Raw genomic sequence first — 13135 nt, forward strand, 5'->3', positions numbered from 1 at the left:
ACAAATTTGCATCTCAACAGTTCTTACGGAAAAAGCGGAGCAGGAAATAAAATTCTGGAGGAAATTAGCTGTGAATTGATCGTAAGCTCCTGACAAACAAAAAATCTCGCTTCCGGAAAAATATTTGATCACATCAATTTCTCAGTATGCAAATAACATCAGTTTTCTGTAATTGCTCTTGCTCTCAACTGCTGACTATGAATTTCCTGCAACAAATATATTCAGTGACACTTGGCGTTCCTGGTGACAGTGAACTGAAATTATGTGCATTGTTAATGGGAAAGAGCGTAACGGTATCGAGTTTTAAACAACCGGTCTGAAACTGAACATTACTAGCGATTACTCAGCCATTGCACAAAATGATACAGAAAGGGAATTTACATTTGGAATTGTCCACCGTAAATTAGCACAAACTTGCGAAGTCATTAATGATCATTGGACTTTGGAACATTAATTAGTTTTATGAATATAAAATAGTAAATTTCATCGTCGATGTATCATTTTATCCCTGGGTACATGTTTCCTTATATCTAACTAATATTTCCGCAACATCCTTGAATGTACTGTCATCAGATGAAATGGACCCCACAAGGCGTGTGGCCGGCTAGACGCTGCAAGTGCCCTGGCTCTTATTACATTTTGAGTACATGTAACAATTTCCCGTATAACCCTTATCTCACGAGGTTTGGTCCTTAATACCGCGGGAATACTTTCGAACCCTTCCTCCAAGTTCAGTTCAGGCGGAATGCTTCTACACTCCCCCTGCTCTCCTTAAATTGCCTAACCTACAATGTTTTGCTGTCGGCTGCATCGTTGCCTTCTTCGTTTGGAGTTCACACGTGTAACGGACAAATGCTGGGGTCCGTTTGACCGCGTCTAACTACTAACGGTTTTCTTCGGTGTAGTACCAAATATGTTCGCAGGAAGCGTTAGTTTTAATGGTTCTAAGCTTTATTAAATTGTTAGTCGGTGGATGGAAGAAGATACTATATATGTATATCTAGAAATGAACGAAGAAGACGACTATTTTCCAATAGGCAGTGATCACAAGTCTGCTAGCTACCAAGAAAATCATTCAGAGAAAGATCTTAAGGACAATTGTGATTGGAACTGTTTTGTTTCTATTGAAAAATACTTGAAGTATTCGTTAAAATCAAGTGTATTCTGAGTGGCGACACTGAAAAATGTAGATCGCGTCATTACAATTCAATTTTACATTTTGGTTTTGTAGACTTTCTTTTCGTACTTAACGAGGACAGTTGCTTTGTGGAAGTTTAAAGCATGGAATTTAATTTTATGTGAAGATTTATTTCCTATAGAGATGCTATAGTTTATCGTAAAGTAAAATTCAGCTCTCTAACAGCTTGTTTATCTGTACTACCTAAAAACCGCACAAAAGCGTGTAATTTTGTGTGATAGTAAAGTACTGCAGGCTTCATTTAGTTCTATAAAATCAGAAAGGAATATTTTTTTTTATTTAAACAGCAAACAATAACTGTAAAAATAAATGTTATATAACTTAAATTAAAAATTCCAATTAATCTGCGCCTTATACCTCGTAGTATAGAAAAGTCACATCGTATGTTGAGAGTTAAAAAGACCCCCTTATAAACTTATAAACCGATGGCACTTTTATTTTAACGGTACCTAACTTCATTTATCAACGAATTAACTTACTATCACGGTTGAGAAAAACCTGGGTACTCTTCAAAAGACGAACCCTTTGGGTATGATTGATTTGTTATGGATTTCATTGAATTTTTGGAATTTTTTAATGCTTAATTTATTCGAAAACTAAGCCAGTCTTACACCTGCTTCATTAGTTCCTTGTTTCTTGCCCTGTCATCCTTGTATCCATAGCGAGATATTCTCCACCTATGGGCTTGTATTGACAAAATTAAGAAATAATTTACGAAAGAAAAGACAGGAGAAATTACTGGAGATTTATGAGATTCTCCATGCTTCCAAAATTGTACTTTACAATCAATACTATTATGGAAGAACAAATGTTACCTAAGTGTGTTTCTTATATTGCAAGAAAAGTTAAACACAATATTAATAAAATGAGATCTTGCGACAGTTAATAGATGCTTTCAATAAATATGATGGCACTTTTTAATTTCTGTGAAACTTCCTATGTAACATTTTGTATGTTAATTAAGTTTTCATAACTCAATACAGATAGATTTTATTGTATTTTTAAGGGTTTTTTAATTTTTTACCCTTTTTTTCTGAGTCAACCGTGTTTACTATGCCGAACACTTAATGTATAAACTTAAATGAATATCTCAATACACCTCAATCAACTAGTTTTCTGTCACTGAAATAACCCCTTGGCCTACGAAAAATGTAAATGCTCCATAATATAAATGAAGCAGGTGCCATAAGGAAGCTTGGTCGATATATGTGAGACAGATACACTCCTGGAAATGGAAAAAAGAACACATTGACACCGGTGTGTCAGACCCACCACACTTTCTCCGGACACTGCGAGAGGGCTGTACAAGCAATGATCACACGCACGGCATAGCGGACACACCAGGAACCGCGGTGTTGGCCGTCGAATGGCGCTAGCTGCCCAGCATTTGTGCACCGCCGCCGTCAGTGTCAGCCAGTTTGCCGTGGCATACGGAGCTCCATCGCAGTCTTTAACACTGGTAGCATGCCGCGACAGCGTGGACGTGAACCGTATGTGCAGTTGACGGACTTTGAGCGAGGGCGTATAGTGGGCATGCGGGAGGCCGGGTAGACGTACCGCCGAATTGCTCAACACGTTGGGCGTGAGGTCTCCACAGTACATCGATGTTGTCGCCAGTGGTCGGCGGAAGGTGCATGTGCCCGTCGACCTGGGACCGGACCGCAGCGACGCACGGATGCACGCCAAGGCCGAAGGATCCTACGCAGTGCCGTAGGGGACCGCACCGCCACTTCCCAGCAAATTAGGGACACTGTTGCTCCTGGGGTATCGGCGAGGACCATTCGCAACCGTCTCCATGAAGCTGGGTTACGGTCCCGCACACCGTTAGGCCGTCTTCCGCTCACGCCCCAACATCGTGCAGCCCGCCTCCAGTGGTGTCGCGACAGGCGTGAATGGAGGGACGAATGGAGATGTGTCGTCTTCAGCGATGAGAGTCGCTTCTGCCTTGGTGCCAATGATGGTCGTATGCGTGTTTGGCGCCGTGCAGGTGAGCGCCACAATCAGGACTGCATACGACCGAGGCACACAGGGCCAACACCCGGCATCATGGTGTGGGGAGCGATCTCCTACACTGGCCGTACACCTCTGGTGATCGTCGAGGGGACACTGAATAGAGCACGGTACATCCAAACTGTCATCGAACCCATCGTTCTACCATTCCTAGACCGGCAAGGGAACTTGCTGTTCCAACAGGACAATGCACGTCCGCATGTATCCCGTGCCACCCAACGTGCTCTAGAAGGTGTAAGTCAACTACCCTGGCCAGCAAGATCTCTGGATCTGTCCCCCATTGAGCATGTTTGGGACTGGATGAAGCGTCGTCTCACGCGGTCTGCACGTCCAGCGCGAACGCTGGTCCAACTGAGGCGCCAGGTGGAAATGGCAATGCAAGCCGTTCCACAGGACTACATCCAGCATCTCTACGATCGTCTCCATGGGAGAACAGCAGCCTGCATTGCTGCGAAAGGTGGATATACACTGTACTAGTGCCAACATTGTGCATGCTCTGTTGGCTGTGTCTATGTGCCTGTGGTTCTGTCAGTGTGATCATGTAATGTATCTGACCCCAGGAATGTGTCAATAAAGTTTCCCCTTCCTGGGACAATGGCTTCCAGCGGTGTCGACGGCCTACTGAAGACATTCGCGGAAGCCTCTCCTTAGTTCTTCTGAAGAATGCGTGGTGTACTTTCTTAGAAATAAAATTTTCTTTTTGGTTTTCAGTACCGGTAATGGCAATGTGCAAATCTATATGTTTTATTTTTAAATATATGCTAAACCCTATAATTACCAAATAGAAATGAATGTGCTGCATCCCATGACCCACCCTGAGCATTACTGTAACATAGAGTCTAGAATAGTAACATACGTGAAACATTCTCAAAGGGCGATTCAGAAGAACTGCGGTTGAAACCTATTATAAAGTTCGCAGTTGGGAGCACATGTGGCGCTGGTAATTTCATAAATTACATGACAAGCTGCCATAAACAGGAAGCGTAACTTTTTAAAATAGTGAAGTTCATTTGAATGGCAGTTAGCAATTGTCGCCAACAGTTTCCTGCTACTCAAATTAATGGTGAAAATCATTCATTACTGGTAATTACAACGCGATTTAAATATAACTTTTGAGAGGTGTGTGTGTGCGTTGTTTCAAAAACGTCAGTCACTCTCAGAGGTGGTGATGAGTGAACCCAGATATTATACCGATATCTGTCAAACCTGGCATTACCTGGGTACCGATTTTACGTTTTTTCTATTAGAAACGAAAACGAAAAAATACCTGTGTTTATAGTGAAGTATTGAAAAAAAATCATTTCCACGTATTTGTTAAAGGACGTATGAAAGTGTACAACAGTCGCACAAAGAAATATTCGTAATGTACAAATTTATAAGAACAGCATTCTGATAAAGAAACATTGTCGCGGCTAGTTTTTATACGCTGGGTGAAGCTGCTTCGTGTCACGACAACGCGATTTTTTAAACGTCTCTATGGCAACATCTCTTCATAACTCTATACACGGCTATTTTTTTTCCTCGCGTACACCCATTTGGGCTTCGCAATTGAAAACTGTCAAAAGCGCTGACAGGTGTCAGGGATTTCCGTATGTTTCCTCGACTATAGGAGTGTCTTGGTAATAAAGAATATATGTCGCGACATTTTGTTACGTATCTCAGTGTTAATAACGTCATATACCTTGAACTATGTGTCGGACAATGATGTAAATGTGTAGGTACATTCAGCGGCATATGTCTATATATCTGCGAAATGTGTTAAGAACAGAATCAGTAGCAAGGGAGTAATAAATTTAGACGTCATGTAGGACGCGTCAGTTTTTCACGCATCTCAGTGTTTATGACGTCATATCTCTGGGTCTGTGTGTCATATAGTGATATAATTTTGTACCTACATTCAGTGGCCTGTATGGATACTGTCTGCAAAATACGTTGCGAACAGAGTTAGTTGAAAAAAGTAGTAAATTTAAACATCATGCACAATGCTGCACTTTTCACACATGTTTAGCGTCATGTCTCCTGAAATGTGAATGGCACCATATCCTTTGGCAGGAGCATAGAGTGGCCATTGCGAATACTGCCAGTGAAGAGTATTCCGCATACAGTTATTGGTATAAAATAATAAATGGAAACGTCATGTATGATGTGGCCGTTTTTCACGGATCTCGTTGTTCATGACGTCATATCTCCTGAACTGTGGTAGACAGGTGGTTCTTACCCCCAAGACGATTGGTGCCTGACAGGGATATGTGTACGATATTTGACTGAATTGGTCCAGTGGTTTTGGAGTACATGTGAAACACACACACACACACACACACACACACACACACACACACATACACACACACACACACACACATTTTTATAAGATCTATGGATGCCAGCATTCTAATACCCATGAAGAGATTAATAACGCTAAAGAGCAAGTATATTCGTGTCTCAGTATAACAGAAAATACAAGAGTAAGCAGCTTTACGAAGGAAACAGGCACGGCTTATTTGCGCTAGTCTCCCGCTTGTAGTGTTCGGCAATGCTATGGAACTGTTTCTCCAAGTATGTACTCATGTGTACACGGTGGATTCAAAAGCTGAGCATCTTAATGAGAATTTTTCGGCACAAATCCGAGATCTCACGCCTCGTATGTCTTTAGCTGAACAAGATAACTGCACTCTATGTGCAGTGTGTGTGAGCAAACATGGAAAAGGACTAGAAATAACTGTTAAACACTTCTAGTTAAAAATGAATATACTGAACTTCATACAACTCAAAGGTAGATTACAAATACACAGTGCGAATTTTACACATATTCAACATAACAAAACTAGTTTAGAGCGTCATGGGCATAATGTGAAATCCAAACTAACCTCCTCTTTTTCATAAAACATTCGACGGGAGAACTGAATGCAAGAGAGACGGAATTAATTTGGTAAATAAGACAATGAACAGCTTCTCAACACTTCATAATTCGCTTCAACTCCACGCTTATTTCACTGTGTGAACTCGTGTTAATACAGGGGATAGGCAAAATAATGTGAACACATGTACTTATTAGTCAATGGTTTATTAATAAGGGGTTGGAACCCCATTTGATCGTAATACAGCTGCAATTCTTCGTGGAATACTCACATATAACACTGCATAGTCTCCAGTGGAATGTTATGCCACTCTTCGATCAGAACCTCTTCTAACTGCTCCACCGACGAGGGAGGTGGAAGTCTGCTCTGATGTATTCGCTCCAATACTGCCCTCAAGTGTTCGATAATGTTCAAGTCCGGGGACTGTGCTGCCCAGGGAGAACGCTGCAACTGAATTGAATGTTCCTCATACCACGATTGTACTGTCCTGGCTGTGTGAATGGCTGCATTATCATACTTAAGTATGGTATCATTGTTGGGGAACGACATTTGAGTAATTAGGTGCACCTGATCACCTAAAGTGTTCACTTAATTGTTGGCAGTAACTCGGCCTTTGGGCGTAGCCATTGGAATCAAGCAAAAAGGATTTTACACTTCTTTTGGCGCTCTCCGAACGTAAACCCGGTCCGATGTTGGAATAATGAAAGCGTTTTCTCGTCGGACCACATGGCATGTTTCCACGATCAGAGATCTGGGATTTGTGCTCCTGACATCATGTTTTACGATTCTTTGTGTTGGTTGTCGACATTAATGGTTTCGGTGAATATTCGCACAATGGAGTTCTCGGCGGACAGTGTCGATAGAGACGGGGTCTCGAAGATGGCTATTGAGCTCTGTAGTCTAGCTTCCATAGGCTTGTGTTGTTTCGACAAAATTATTGTTAGCGTACGACGATCTCTGTCATATGGTTTTGATTTGCGCCGCGTATTACGTTTACACGATGATGTTTTTCCATGATTTGTTAGGCTGTCATGACTGTTGAAACAGTTGCTCTTGAAACATTCAATAAGTTGGCTGTCTTGGTTACAACTTCGGCCACCACAATCTGCCCTCTCTGCAACTCTATTTGGTCTTTCATTGCACGTTGCGCTCGGCCTCTAAATGCAAATACGATGTGTGCACTACTCGTAAACATCCTGCACTGATGCCTAGTCTGTGCTGAACAAGCACAGTCCAGCACGGCATGTGCCTTACCTGCCTTGTTGACCGTCAAATACAACCATCCCATTACTACCACGGTTCACATTATTTTGCCTATCCCCTGTGTATCGGCGTGCGACGAATACACTACCGCGACCTAACTTTCTGCAGACAGTCGCATAGAATTCAGCGCAGAAAAACTTGGAAGGGTTTTACCGGCAATCTTGAGAGCCCTGAACGTTATCAACAATCATGGTCCTCCATTAAACAAAAGTTATTCATCAGGTCTTTTTGTTCTAACATGCCTCCGGTGGAAAACACGTCCTTGCTACTACAAGCACTGTTCACTCAAGTCCAATAGGTAATCTGATGGCTGCTTCCTCTCCAAACAAGAAGCACATGGCAAACTCTGGAGCCGAGGCCTGTAATTAGCTGGTAGCAAACGGCCCGCCAGAGACGAGGCTTCCGATGCAGTGGTTAAGAAAACAGTTTAGAAACGTAACGGAATGGAAATGTGATGAAGGTGGCTAGTTAGAAATCTCAGAGATGATTGTAAAAATGATTATTATGTATCCTTGAAAAGGAAAACAGGTGACGAGAAAATGAAAGATCCGACGTCAGGCACCTCTCTCGCTATACCCAATGCCAGATCCTCAAGTTAGAGCATTATTTGCTTGTAACCTTAGTAAAGTACGTATTTTTCTTCTTCCAGACTAAGCCTCCTAACCTCGCTATGAAGATGAGCAAGGTGGGCAACCAGACCAATTCCCAGGACCCGCAGGCTGTCAACTCGCGGGTCTTCGTGGGGAACCTCAACACCTTCCAGTGTTCCAAGACCGACGTCGAGAGGATGTTCCAGCGCTACGGCAGGATTGCCGGTATGTACGTCTGGTTATTTCAATAATTTTCTTCACACAGCTCTCCTAACTGATTTAATGTGACCCGCTTCAATGCCTCTGGAATCAACCTCATCACCTCACAGTACTCTCCATCCATCCAACATCCTGAATATACAAGTGTCTGTCTCTTCCTTCTGTTTTTGAATCCCATGGTTCACTCTGGTATCTTGGAATTTTTTTGTTTCTGTCTTAGCACATGTACTGTCATCCTTTGTTGAACTGGGCATTGACTGAATCTCTGTGTTTCCCGATGTGCTCGATTAGGTTCTGGCTAAAATTATGTCCTAAAACTGCTGGAATTTGCGAATCTGTAACACTTCAACTTGCAGGCATGGGGTTTCATTGCAGTATAAGACTGTGTCTGAACTCTCTCTCTCTCTCTCTCTCTCTCTCTCTCTCTCTCTCTGTGTGTGTGTGTGTGTGTGTGTGTGTGTGTGTGTGTGTGTGTGTGTGTGCGCCATAACCGCTCCTAAACCCCTAGGATCGAATTTACTGAAATTGGTTCAATGTGCAACTCGTTATCTAGGCAGAAGTACTGAGGGGTAAGATCCACCTAGTTCTCATAGGATAAGGGTGGAGATAAAAAATGTTGGTAAAGCCTATCAACTAGGCTGCTTTGCACAAATCACAAATTTCATGTTACACGAACGGTATTAGAATGCGTTCGAGAGTTTATCGGTGTGTATGGACATGGACAGACAGAGAAGTGAGGGGGGAGTAAGAGATGGACTGAGATGAGGGCATGAAATGGACATAGAGAGCAGAGAGGGGGAAGAGGAGATGGTGTAGGAAAAGATGGACTGGGAGAGAAGGAGTATGGATGGACAGAGAGGTGGGAGTAAGGGTGAGGAAGTGATGGTCAGAAGATGGGCAGAGAGTAAGTGTGAGGAGGTGATGGTCAGAAGAAATGGGGGGAGGGGGGGCGAATGGTGAGACAGGTTGAGAAGAGGCTTACTGTGAGAGGGAGAGAGGATGGACAAGTAGAGGGGAAGAATGAGGTATATGGAGAGGTATAGGATGATGAGATGCTCACAGAAAGGAAGAGGAGGAGATTGTTAGTGAGGTGGAGAATGACATGGACAGAGGGGAGGTGGGGGAGGTGAAGTTGGTTGGTGAAGGTGAAGAGCTATAGTGAGCAGGTGAAAATGGGAGATGGATATAGCGCGAGGCGATGTTGATATGAACAGGGAGATGGGGGAGGAGGAGTTGTATAGAGTGAGGGGGTAGTAAGAGATAGACAGAAAGAGGTGGGGAAGAGTTGATGTGTGCAACATATGTGCCGTACACGAACACGGACGAAGTGGTGTATAGAAAGTTAGTGGAGTATTGGCACTGTCTCTATTGCAGGTAAGACAACAAACACTATAACCGTTGTTCTGTCCCTAGCCTGCTACTGACATGAAGAGTGCGTTTGAATGCCGAATAAGATTAATATTCAACGCAGAAGTATTGAAAATGAAAGTTGGAAAGAATAAGCCGCCATCAAGAGGATAAAAATTGTGGAGAATTGAACTCCAAATATAAGCTCCTTACTTCGCTTGGCAGCGAATTGTGAGGAGAAAATGGCGGCATAAGGCAAGCGTGCAGCTTCAGAGGCCGTGAATCACAAATAACCTCTCGGAGTGCTTGCTGATTATTGATATTGTTCCACGTAATTTATTATAAAGAGGAATACTTGATTTCCTCAGCTTGCCAACACTATCTGAGCATATCTGTATTCAACAGATAAGAACGGATGCCCTGGGCTAACGATCTACGTATCTCTTTTACCCTACATGCGATGACTCATGTCTACCGCATTATGATCAAACGAAACAAAGACAACGAGTGAAGATGAGGCAAAATGTATTCGGAGAAAAAAGACATGACACTTCCAAACTGTGCAAGTTACCAACTTTCTGGTGACAATGGCGCCAGCTGCTGCATCCACCCCCTAGGCACGTCAGGGACTGTTTTAGAGGCATTGATTTGGCACTTACTAGCTGCATTCAAACTTCAAGCGTTGGTGGGGGAGGGGGGCAAGAAAGCTTTAACTATGTGGCTTGCAATCGACGTGTCAATAATAGCACTTCGTTAGACGCCATAGAGTGGGTTTTAATTAAGTAATTAACAGCTAATGCTATCGAGTTCTTTCGAAAGTAATTGAACGAATAAAATTCACCCATAAAGTTTTAATAAATCTAAACTAATTACTATGTCGAAAATTATATAAGTATCGTCCGTTAATTATTACTGATTAAACGATATGGTTATTGACGAGAAGCTCCCGATACTTGATGTGCTTTCCTGCCCTCTCTCCAAGTCAACGTTTTACACAATTCTTGTCATCAACATTATGCAGGGAACCTCTTCATTAATTTTCAACGTTCTTCTGCAACATTACGCATCAAATTCTTCGATCCTCTTCTTCCTCCAGTTGTCCCACAGTCCACACTACGATGTGCAGCTGCAGATGTACATTCTAAGAAACTTCTTCCAGAAAGTAAGATCAATGTCTCGTACCAGAAGCCATCGTTCAGCGAGTAATGGTCTTTTTGCCTTTGGTACTCTGTTTATTAGATCCTCTTAGATTCGAACGCCATACGTTATTTTGCTACCAATTCAGCAGAATTCGTGCATTTCATCTAACACGTGATATCCAGTTGGGTTGTTCAATTAATCTGGAATCGCATTTATGCTGCTCGAAATTACTTTCGTCTTTCACTGCTTAAATATGTGTTTATATTCCGTTCTCATTAGCTTACACATTTCCTTAACAGCTACTATAATTCGTCCGCCCTTTCACTGAGGGCAGCAAATCTTCTCGGATGTATAATTCACCTTTACTTTTAATGCCACTGTTTCAAATTCCTTCTGTATCTGTCGTTACTTCTGTGATGTACAGCTTGAACGGTACAGTACATCTAATTCGAGCACTTCTCTCTCGATCTCCTACTATGATAGTTTTATTGTATGATGTATGAATAGAATTTATGTTTGACATGAATTTTCTTAGCATATAACGCTCCAAGTAGTATGATTGGGGATATGAACAACAGCTTGTTTGCTTCACTAGCACCGGAGAGGGCCACTTAGAGCTGTATGTGCGGAAAACAACCGACACTAAGGTCCAAGCCTGAAACACGCAGCATCTGGCCTTTTGCTTTTTGTATGGTTAAGGCACAACAAGGGTCAATGGGAATTGTACACGTTAAAGTGAAACGGTAAATTGTTATGAATAACCAGGATTCGAGCTATAAAAACTGGCTCACCTGCACCATTTCCAGCCAACATTTTCGTTTCTATGGCGTTGTTAGAGAGAAGAGATTTTAAGCTTCGGTGAGTGAAGGGTTCTGAGGGGCGAGATAATGCGTGATGCACTCAATCAGAAGGAGTTTCCATGGAGCTAGTTAAAACCTGATGTTCTCAAGTCCCAGCGACTCTTGCCTCACAATCTTCACTGGATTTTTGAGACTGTATATAGTCCTCAATCTTTTAGCCATTCTGGTATATTCAGAGAGACACAACGGATTTCTAAGAATATTTACTCGTAAAAAAAATCAAAATGTAATCAGTAGGCACACATATCGCAGAGCATACTTGGTATATCATTTTTTCTTAGCAAAGAATGTAAATAAAGCCTATGTACAGAGGCAAGGAAATTCCGTTACCTTTTTAACACGCAAATCGAAATCATTACATCCGTATATCCTAGCGAAGTAAATTCAATGGTTGTGTGTACTTGTGTAGATAAGATAGCAGCACTTACTTCAGTCACCAACGTAAACCTCCGAAAATACATCTGTCACTAAGTTAGAAAAAGTAACGGCAGCATCTATTAGTTCTTTGCTGTACTACAAAACTAACAGCGCACAGTATTATATCTTTGGTGTACTATGTCACTGAGTAGACAATTTTAGTTGAAACTTTAAATTACGATATCTTATTTGCTTTCTTCCGATTTTGATGAAATAAAGCCTGTATGTTGCCCCAAGCTACGCTAAAATGGCTTGTGAACTCCCAACGAAAACTCCTCTAGTAAGTTTGGAAATTAGTGTGTTCAGACAGACAAACAGACAGACACGATAATTTCAGATAAAAATCACAATACCATTTTTTCTGAGATCCAATTTTGATGAAATTAAGCCTATACTTTGCCTCAAGCTACGCTAAAGTTACTTGTGAAAACACAATCAAGATTCGTCTAAAGTTTTGTAGTTTTATTATTAGTCTAGATTACCATGTTCCATACAGCTCATACAATCATAATCCTGTATTTTCTGTGGTCTCTTGCATGAGCTTCTCTTTCAATATTTCTCTTCCCGTCCCTAGCCGGTCTAGTACGTCCTACTCTGTTTCTTCGATAATTCGTCTCACAAGCCTGTATCCCGCTCTCCTATATTTTTTTCTTCATTGCCTAAGATTCTGATGCCTATGTGAGTACAGGAGTATAATACACTCGTTATAGCGTTTGCTTTCCTTTTGGCTGTCAATGACTCTGCAGGAAACCATGGGCGTGCCTTCCCTACTTACTTATCACCTAATCGTTTCTCCCGCTGTCATCTGTTATTCTCCACAGGTGCTTTCTTTAGTACTCGCCATGTGATACCTGTATCTGTTGCCATTCTCCTCTTATTCCTCACTTTCACCACCACTTCACACTTTTTGCATTAAGTCTCAGTCAATAGTGTCCAACCACTTCGTCCCATACATTTAGCCTTTGTTGTACCTCTCCTTCTCCGCTTCCTCCGGCATTAAATCGTCTGCAAACGGCGTTACTGTCATATCTTCATCTCAAGCTGCGATCCATGTCGCTATCTTATTCGTAACGATGATGAAAAATGGTGTGAATAGTGCATTCCCTTACTTAATCCCATTTTTTTCTGTTCAAACCAATCTATCTTCTCTCCTCCTACTTTCACACAACTGACAAAAATGGGTTTGTTTATAAATAAGTAAATCTTCTGCTACCAGTCACGATTTTTTCTTTA

At 41.9% G+C, this 13135-nt stretch overlaps 1 protein-coding gene across 4 annotated transcripts in view; it reads left to right on the forward strand.

Annotated features, from left to right (window-relative positions):
* LOC126267417 (RNA-binding protein Raly-like) overlaps positions 1-13135 on the forward strand; it is a 381807-nt gene that overhangs the window by 219359 nt on the left and 149313 nt on the right. For all 4 annotated transcript variants that reach the window (XM_049972649.1, XM_049972651.1, XM_049972648.1 and 1 more), the window contains exon 2: positions 7979-8144. In XM_049972649.1, the coding sequence (XP_049828606.1) occupies positions 8000-8144 (145 nt within the window). In that variant the 5' untranslated portion in view covers positions 7979-7999. The remainder of the gene's footprint in view (positions 1-7978; positions 8145-13135) is intronic.

Source organism: Schistocerca gregaria, chromosome 4, assembly GCF_023897955.1.
Source record: "Schistocerca gregaria isolate iqSchGreg1 chromosome 4, iqSchGreg1.2, whole genome shotgun sequence".
NCBI classification, from domain to species: domain Eukaryota; kingdom Metazoa; phylum Arthropoda; class Insecta; order Orthoptera; family Acrididae; genus Schistocerca; species Schistocerca gregaria.